This window comes from Sesamum indicum, linkage group LG4 (assembly GCF_000512975.1).
Source record: "Sesamum indicum cultivar Zhongzhi No. 13 linkage group LG4, S_indicum_v1.0, whole genome shotgun sequence".
Classification (NCBI taxonomy): domain Eukaryota; kingdom Viridiplantae; phylum Streptophyta; class Magnoliopsida; order Lamiales; family Pedaliaceae; genus Sesamum; species Sesamum indicum.
The window spans coordinates 13,095,479-13,105,661 of record NC_026148.1 but is presented as its reverse complement, the minus strand read 5'-3'; the positions used below and the strand labels follow the sequence as shown (position 1 = coordinate 13,105,661).

At 30.2% G+C, this 10,183-nt stretch overlaps 1 protein-coding gene across 1 annotated transcript; it reads right to left on the bottom strand.

Annotated features, from left to right (window-relative positions):
* Positions 788–2,147, bottom strand: LOC105160906 (WUSCHEL-related homeobox 5). The gene is made up of 2 exons (XM_011078424.2): positions 1,777–2,147; positions 788–1,084 (listed from the first exon to the last, which is right to left on the bottom strand). Exons 1-2 carry the CDS (start codon positions 2,099–2,101, stop codon positions 882–884), a joined length of 528 nt encoding a protein of 175 aa, XP_011076726.1. The 5' UTR covers positions 2,102–2,147; the 3' UTR covers positions 788–881.

Here is a 10,183-nt window from a genome sequence, read left to right as displayed (position 1 = left end):
AGCTACCTATCAAACTCTTTTGTGATAATCAGGCTGCTTTACACATCATGGCTAATCCCATTTTTCATGAACGGACGAAGCACGTGAGCTCGATTGTCACGTGGTTCGGGATGCTTACAAGGATGGCTTCTTTGCTCCCTCTCATATCCGTAGTACTTTGCTGATAACTAACATGTTTACCAAAACTTTCAGTTCGAAACATTTTGCTTCTTCAATAGCCAAGTTGGGCCTGGTTTGCTCTGCAACCCAGTCCCACTTGTGCGGGGCTGTTGAATATCCATCACAACCTTCTACCATTGTTGCCGACTTGGAGATTCAGGATGAAGACGACGATGCTGTTGTTCTTGATGCTGGATAGTGTAGTCGTTTTCGAATAGCACCTTTAATTCATTTTGTACGTATAGCTTTTGTTGATTTGCCTATGTGGTTGTTGAGTCATTTATTTGTTGGGGGATTGGTCCACGTAGCTGGTTCGGGCAGTTATTATCTTAGCATTCCGTTTTACAGCTTTGGCTATGTATTTAAGCTGGGGTTCGAACCCTTTTCTATACTTGAGATATTTTCATAATTGAGAGCAAAGCACATTCAACAATGGTTTTTCCTCTGTTTCTTCTTCTTTTGGTTTCTGGTTTTCCTGCAAATTTTCACAGAATGTCCAAGCATTTTCGAATATCAAAACATTGATTCATTATCTAGAGCTACGTGCATTGTACATCTAAAAATAACTTAACACCAACTTTGACAATATTTTCTTGATAAACGTACGTACTTCACGTTCATGCATTAATCTACGACTAAATCTCTTCGACAGGGTTAGACGAGAAATATTAGTCCTTTAAGAAAGACATATGATAAGAGGATCCATATCCTTTCTACATGTTCTAAACAAAGCTTAATCGCAAATCCAACGTGGGATGATCCATTTCTGTGCCAATATTGTACGTAAACGAGGCATTTTCCTTGCAATCGTTTGTAAATTGTCTCACTTTCTCTGAACCTGATTCAGTAAAAGAGTTTAGTGGAAAGAGTTGCAGAGTTTCAATCACTCTTTCTGACTCTGAAACCTGATTAGCTTCCGTATAATCTGTTAACATAGGAAGAAAAAAAAAAAAGATATAATCAGAGATGTAAGTCTCATTATCATGATCCGCTCCCATCTTTCATCTTTTATTCGAGTTTATTTAAAACTAACCCATTTCTTCGTAACATATATATACCCTTTTTCGAAAAATTACAGGTTTGTTTTGATGCTAAACAAATTTTGAAGCAAGGGTTGATATGTAATGAAATGTTCTATACCTCTTTATTGTCCGAAAAAGATGATTATGAGTTAATAATGTTCAAATGGTCGTTTAAATTGGAAGATTGTGTTTAGAAAAAAAATCATCTTAGAAAATAGAGAGTCTTTTTCTTTTTCTGACACCTTAGAAAAAGAGAAGAGAAGAAAGCCGTAATCTTGGAATATACAGATAGAGTGTGAGTTGACATTCCAAAGCATGCAATCTTGGATTTAAACTTTAATTTTTAGAAGTCTTGGATTTAAATTTTAATAACGAAATATATATATATATATTCAAAGCATTATAAATTTAAATATATCTAATATAAACAAGAATTAAAGTAAAATATGTAACATTTTAAGGAAGGTAGTGAATCTTATTTTTATTTAATTATTAGAAGAAATTACTATAGAATAGCACCAATATTAGTAAGTATTAATTAATTAATTAAATTAATACTTGTACTTGAAGCCAAAAAAAAATGTTAATAACTTACGTTTTGTTGATGAAACCTTGGTGCTGTCATGTAAGTGCATAATCTCATTGCCTTCATCTACCAAAACCCTGCGCCGTTTCTGTCTCTCCCTGGCTTTATGGTTTTGAAACCAATAAAAAACATTCTTGCTCTCAATCTTGCCATAAAAGCTCAACTGTGACGAAATCTTTTGAATTTGATCCGTACTGGGAGTTCTTAGACCTGACCTGAACAGTTCGGTCAGAACTTTTACTTGTTCACTTGTCGGGTTCCACCGCCCGCACTTAGTCCCTGTGCCGCCGCCACGGGACGCCCTAATGCAAAACCCTGCCGAATACTCATCCATTTTTTGAATTGAAACTTTTGGAACTTTGTAATCTTTTAGGTTTGAAGTTCTTTGTTGAGCTATAAAAGAGTGAGTCCTATTGGTGTTACCTATTTATAGCACAAGCACAAGTGTAAGGAAAGTTTTGATGTGTTGGTTTTTTAATGTAAGATAAGAGCTTTAACGTTAATGTGACTATATGCATAGTACATTGATTTTAGGGATGGGATAGAGAAGTTTGAGGATTTGAGGGGTGGTGTTTTTTTTTTGGTTTTTCGCCTGGTTTTTTGTGTAGAGGGAAGAGAGATAGACATGCGCAAAAGCTGCCACTGTTCAAAGTTTAGGGTCGCGCGACCAGACAAAGAGGTGAGTAGTACATTTTTGCATTAAAAATTTCCCGCTGATTCGTAAACTGTTTTGAGACAACACCTTTTTGTGATCGCATCCATTAACTGCCTATTTTCTTAATTCATTTAAGTATATACATAACGTGTGGGCTTGTTATATTTGTTAATTAGCGATAATTCCCGAGATTTGCTCTAATTATTCTTTTATGGTTTGAAAATTTATATATGATAGTTTTTTAAGTTTGTTTATGTCTAATAAATAAGTTCTTTTTCTCCCGTTAGTTGAAATTTACCGAATTTACTGATATTAACAAAAAAATTGGATAAAAATTCATATTTACCACGAATTAACTTATTATTGACCTATGCATTTATACATTTTCATACGCTGATACAAGTCAGGAGGTATTATAAAAATATTTTAGTTAGAAAAGATTTATTTAACCTGCAATAAATGAGTAATTAAGTTAATCAGAGTAAATATGGACTTTTATTTAATTTATTTGCTAATATCAACAAATTCAGTAAGGTTTAGATGTAAACAAATATCAGAGGTACTAGATGTAATTTCTAACAACATGAAGTTTATATGTAATTACACCAAAACCTCATGGGAGGTAATTGTCCTATTAATTAATTATTTATTGTAATTACAAATTAAACTACAATTTAAACTATGTATCACTGTATTTTTGGCGAAAGAAAATGTGTAGAAACAGTGATGTAACACGATCCTATATCGATCGCAAACAAAGAGTTTGAATGACTTATAATAAGCCTCCAGACATCCTTTTTTTTAATTTTGTGTTTTTTTCAAATTTTTTTCTGAGACTAATACAAAATTATAGCGGACAATACTGGGCACCAATTTCATAAGCCACATCAAACATAAATTCCTCTTTGTGTTTAATTTTCAGAAAAAGCAGCAAAGAATAGTTTTATAAATTATAACTGGGACCGATCGATATTTTGCAGTTTATGCAAATTCATGTAATTCTTTACAATAATATTTAAAATAACAATTCAACAAATAATGGCCTGGTCTTTGTTTCATTTTGATCGAGTAAACAAATTAACCTAATTAACCCTAAATGGATGGATTTTTCTTACTTTTTTATTTTATTTTATCCATTTGTAATATATATATATATATATATATCAAGAAACAATAAATTTAATCACCATGAGAGAAAAATAAAACTTAACAGAGAGAGAGTACTAATTAACGAATAATGTAATTTTTTGAACAAGAGTACTATATATATATATGAATATTATTATTATTATTATAATAATATTAGTAGGAAGCAAGAATTGATGATATGCATGGTTATGAAAGTCAATGTTCACATTGTTTGATCCCAGTTGGAGGGTTGTGATCACAAAACATTCATTACTGACATAGATACTACTACTACTACTGAGGTGAATTGACCAGAGCAGCACCACATCTGATCTTCAACAATATTAATTCAGTCAAAAAAACATTTGTGTTTTGGGATGAAAAAAGCCCTCCTTTTAAGGATGCTAGAGAGAGACAGACAAGAACTAGAGGACATAAAAAGCCACCAATTTGAGATTTGAGAGAGAGAAAGACAACACATGCCATCACCAACTCAAACCCTAAGCCTAAGGGGGACCAAACCCCAACTTGCCTTTTCTCATGTCTCACTCCTTTTCCTGTCTTATTTATTTATTTATATATATATTAGGGTTTATTTCTTTAATGAAATATTAATTCCTATATATCAAACTTTGGTTTAATTATATATATCTCAATTAATATTCCAAGAAACTTTAATTACCAAATGAAAAATAAATTTAATTAACCCAAGAAACGCATGCAGGGTTTTTATAGATATTTAAAAGCGTGTAGTTCATTAATTGGGTGATAACACCACTTTTTGTTCTTTAGGGTTTGTCTTGATGGAGGTCCAATTCAAGTTTCAACGTTTTCTTTAACTTAACTTTTATTTTCTTTTTTCTTGTCTTTTGCTACGTTAATTTCTTTTGCATGCAACTCAAATCCATTCTCCAAGAGATTATGAAATTAATCTCTCTCTCACACACATATATATTGAGTAAATTATTTTGACATCCCGTAGTTTTCATCTAATTACACAAATAGTCCCTCTTTTTTCTTAAAAGAATTATAAGTAAGATCTCTTAAAATTGTAGTTATAATTATAAATACACTTTTTATTTACTGTCAAAATTTTATAAATACAGTCCTAAATTAGATTATATGTATTGACACCCCTAAAGGGGGTGTACTTATAATTTGTCAAAAATGAGATAATTAAAATCAACAAATAAATAAAAGAGAGTTTTGATCGGCATTTTTCATATATGTGAATTACATTGGATGAGTTTTAAAGAATTCTGAAGCGATCATTTATATATACTATATATATATATATACTACATGTATATATAGGTGTATATATATGTACTCATTAAAGAAGCATATATGTCTCTTTCAACGAAAATTTCTGACTTCATTTCATATTAAAAAAATTAAGGAATTTAAATCAAGAAAACATGTAATAGATACATAATAATTGGGATAAATGTAATTTACCATTCATGATATTGTAAATGAGCAATTTATTTTTTTATAAAAAAAATAATTTAATCCCATGTATTTTTCGGAATGAAGCAAAACCACCCCTTGCAATTGTGTGTTTTCTTGTGCTTTTCTTTATTTTAAATTATAAAAGAATATCTATATTATTTATTTAAAATTCGTTGGATCTTATTTGAATATAAGTTCAAATTAAACTAACAGATCAATGATCAGATTGTACTTAATTACGACCAACAATTGATTTAATTGTACATTTATATAATATATATTATAATTTAATTCAAAATATATAATGTATAAGTGTGTATATATATATATAGAGAGAGAGAGAGAAGGATTGGAGGGGAAGGGCAGTGACGACAACGGCAATGGGGGCTGGAGGGTGGTTACGAGAGGGTGGTGGGGTAGATGAGGAGAGGGCACGACGATGAGGGAAAGTTAGGGGGCAGGTGGTGGAGGCGACAGGAAAAGGATCAACGAGGGGAGAAAAGCGAATACGATGGAGGTTGGTGACAGGAGGATGTTGAAACACGATGGAATGATAGACCGCAAAAAGGAGGAGAAGTCACCAGAGGAAGGGAGATTGAAGGTGGGTGATGGTGCAAAATGACCGCTTGAAGTTGGTTTTCAGAAGTAGTCAACTAGGAGCTAAAGCGCGGTGGCCGCGACGGAGACAAAAAAGTAGTAGAAGACCGGAGCGCAGGTTAGGAGATTGATGAAAGAAAAAATGAAGATAACTCACTGAATGCTAGATGGTGGTGGGTGGGCTGTTAAAATACTCGTTATTGGATGGATTTTCCAATAGTTGTAGACCAATATCGAGAGGTGATCGGACGGTGGAGAAAAAGGCGATACAAGATCGACCACTGGTTAGGATTTTTTGAACAAAAGAAAATAAAGATGACTCGCTGATGTCTAGGAGATTGGCGGTGGGTGGGGTATTAAAATACTCGTTGTTAGATGGGCTTTCCAATGGTGGTATGTTGGCGTCGAGAAGTCATCGAACGATGGAGATATGGGAGGAGAGGGAAACTAAATTTAGAAATATACATATGGATACAAATATATATATATATTTAAAACAATATATAATTTTTTATATATTAAAATAATATATTTTTATTTTCTATGAAAATAATTACCCCTATTTTACGCACTTTTTGTTTATTGATATATCTAGTTCCATTTTTAAAAAAAAAATCTATAATAAATAAATCATAGTTTTCAATATTTAATTATATACTAATATGTTGTTGGAGTTATCCAAAAATATCCATATACTCGACTGATAGGGCATTTGACAATGAGGTAAATTATATTTTTGGTCCCATAAGTGAACTTGTTTTCAATTTTAGTCCTACAGTTAGACCAATTCGCACATTTAGTCCCATATGTGGATTTTTTTTCCAATTTCAGGACCAAAGGGGGATTCTGTTAAAAAATTGAGGCTGGCGTTAAGGTTTTAATGGAATCCCCCCTTTGGTCCTGAAATTGAAAAAAAGATCCACATATGGGACTAAATTGCGAATTGGCTCGAGTGTGGGACTAAAATTAGAAACAGATCCACTTATGGGACCAAAAATATAATTTACCCGTGACAGGGATAGAGGAAGGGGGTGGCGACCAAATCAAGAGAGGATTTTAGATTTGTATTTTTTTAAATAAAAATACATATTCTTATAAATATTATATATTATATATAACCCTCTATAAGGGGATTTTTCTTCATTTTTAAAAATATGGAGGATTTTTTTTTCCCACAATGACGTATTATACATATACCCCATATCATAGATACAAAAATATTTATTCCTCTTTGCAAAATACAAGTACATTCCATGTTCAGTAACACAAGTTTACACAAATTTTCTTTGAGGTGCGTCACAATTCACACTAACTCCCATTAAAAATAATTATACTTATAATTTTATAAAAAATATGAAGTATTTGTATATTAGAATCAATTTACCCAACCGAAAAAGTTTCAATGCCATCATATAGACAAAATTAAGTCAAATTACGACCAAGAAATGATGTCGAATCCCCTCTTAACCTTAAACTAACAAGAACTAAGGTAGATTGCAAATCAACTTCAAAGCTCTAACTATAATTAATATATATATATATATATATATATATATCTTACTTCAAAGCTCTAACTATAATTAATATATATATATATATATATATATATATCTTTTAATTAGCTAATTGTTTGATTTATTTATCCCTTCTTCCACATAATAAGTCGTTTAATATTAATTAATGATGATGTCGCACTTCTTATCCTTAGTCAAGGAACAATAATACGTTTTATATTAGATTTGAAGGGCACATGATTCCATAACAATAAGAATCGGGAAATTGGACCAGCCAATTTGTTGTGCTTGCTTTACACAAGTCCCAAGAATGTTTGGATCTCTATATGTAACTTTATAATTTAGTAATCAGATGATTTGTCCTTTGCTCTTGGCTCTGCCATTTGCATCATTCTAACTCCTAGAAATGTCGATCTCCCAAACACGCCATTGGCTTTCAGTCGGCATTGTTTTTTTAATTCTTTTTTTTTTAAATTTTTGGAAACTGACTAACTTTGAAGTAATATGTATATATATTGGAAAAGATACATTTTTCATCTTACAACTTTGGGAGTTTATACTTTTTGTCCACTTCGATTTCAGTTCTGCATTTGAGAACAATAAATTTTAAAATGTAATACATTTTCTCTCATTTTCATGAAATTATTAATTTTATCAAAAAAAAAGATTATAACGTGCCAAGCATTTGTTCGTACTCTAACAAAATTGGTATTTTCCAACAAAAATTGGATGAAATGTTCCAACTTTTTTTAAAAAACAAGTATTATCCTTAACTATAAAATTAAAATTGAAGTAGACTAAATGTGTGACGCTACCGCATTGTAATTAGACGAAAAATGCATTTTCTTTCTATATACATCTACACCAATTTGTACTGAGTATTTCTTTCTTTTCTTTTCCCTTTTTTTGTTTGTTTGTTATTTTCGATCAGATTATTTGTGTGCACTCTAGAACTACTACCATCACCTTATATATGCACTTGTATTGGTCATCTCTCTTATCTTGTGATGACACTAGGATTGGGAAATAGTATTTTTGTCCCAGATTTTAGGATCAGTATAATTTTCGTCTTATTAATTATGAAATTTTTGTTAATGATCTCATAAGTTATAAAAAATCTCATTCATCAGATTTAGATAGTATTTTAATAAAAAAAAAGTTAAGTTTTTAATACGCAGCCGTTTCAACCACTTTTAGTCATATATTTAACATTTTTAGTGTCATTAATAGTCCTATAAGTTACATAAAAAATCACAAATAGAAATTTTGTAACTTATGAGATCATTAATGAGAATCTCCTAACTAATAAAACTGAAAGTATACGCACTAGAACAAAAAATGACTATTGTCTATAATTTAATAATTATGGACTAAAGCCCGTGGTAAATAATTTTTATTGACCACGGTTAAATAAAATCGATACGAAATTATAGGTTTCCACCAAAAAACAAGTTATTTGCCATGACAAATGATTTAGCCACCCTAGCGGATACCACGGTCGGCAACCGTTGCATGACCATGGTCAAGGACTATTTGCAACGATTATTTTATTATTAGCCATGATTAAATATTACATTTTAATCACGACACACGATGAAAAATTACAATTTTCCCAAATCTGCAGGGCCAGTGAGAGAGACCGACATATATAAGTATATTATAGATATGTCGGTCTATACTTTATACTTATGATTGCGGGTCAATACAATCTAATTTAATTGACGAATAACTATAAGGATATAGACTTCAAATTCCACAAATGTCTGAGTATTATCCTATTTATTAAAAAGTTATTAATTTACTTTCATAACAATGATGGATTAATTATAAATATTTAATACTAATTATTGATAAAATAATTGTTATAATTATTAATAAATAAAATATATGATGTAATCATAATCGATCCACCCTTCAATCTAAGTCAAACTTCAAATTTTAGCACCATTCTTGAAACCAACCTTTTCGTGGAGTCGGGTTGAATTATTTGAGAGAAAAATAATTTGCAATTGTAAAAATGGTTCATTATTGTCATCTATACTAATATATATATATATATATATATATATATATATAAATCTTCCACACTTGTGTATAGAGGTTAATAATATTACCACACTAATTTTAAAATATAATAATTATACCTCCAATTAGGTACTTTTAAAAATAAATTGTAATTACTTTTTTTTTTAACAAAAGTGACTTAACGTTATTTTAACATCATTACATCTTTTTTTTGTCTCCATAATACCTTGGGCTGTTTTTTTTTAAAAAATTGATTTATTAATTTATATATTTTATTTTATACATAATATATTTTAAAATATAAAATAATATTTACTATATGCATAGAGAAATAACACGGCACTGACGTCCAGTTTACAATAACGACACATAATTATCTAAAATGATGTTCAGAACTTACAGTCTTGTAATTGATTCAAGACTTGCATTCCAACTGATTAATAGAATGTCCGACCAAAATTAAACTGAAAATTATTAAATAAAGATGATACCAAAAATAATAGGTCAGTTTCAGGTCTAAAAATGCAATTTAAGTATGCACAATGAATTTGTTGCAAACACTAAATTCAAAATTTTTAACTCTAAGATCATTCGATCAAAAGAGCCACTCAGTTTTTCACCATGGATCGTACATAAAACACAGAGTAGTCAACAAATGTCGAATATCTAGCAACTTATATTATGATACCATAAATTAATTAATTAATCTCCATAAAAGAAATATTAATTTTTATTAAAATTGATTATCATAGTTAAAAATTAAAAATTATGATTAATACTAATTAATCATACTGCCCAACAATTATTAGCCGTTGTTTTGTAAGCGGGATCAAAATATTAGATACAACTAAAAACTATTCCAAATACTAATTTTGGCCATTTTCGACATCAATTTTATTTAACATGGTAGAGAGTATATATTGATTCGTTAAGATTTTTAAACCGTACGAGTGATATATAATATTGTAGGAAATAATCTTTTTCTTCTTTTTGTTATAATGTTGGTTACCTAGCTTCTAGTTCAAAAAAATTCATATTCTTCTCT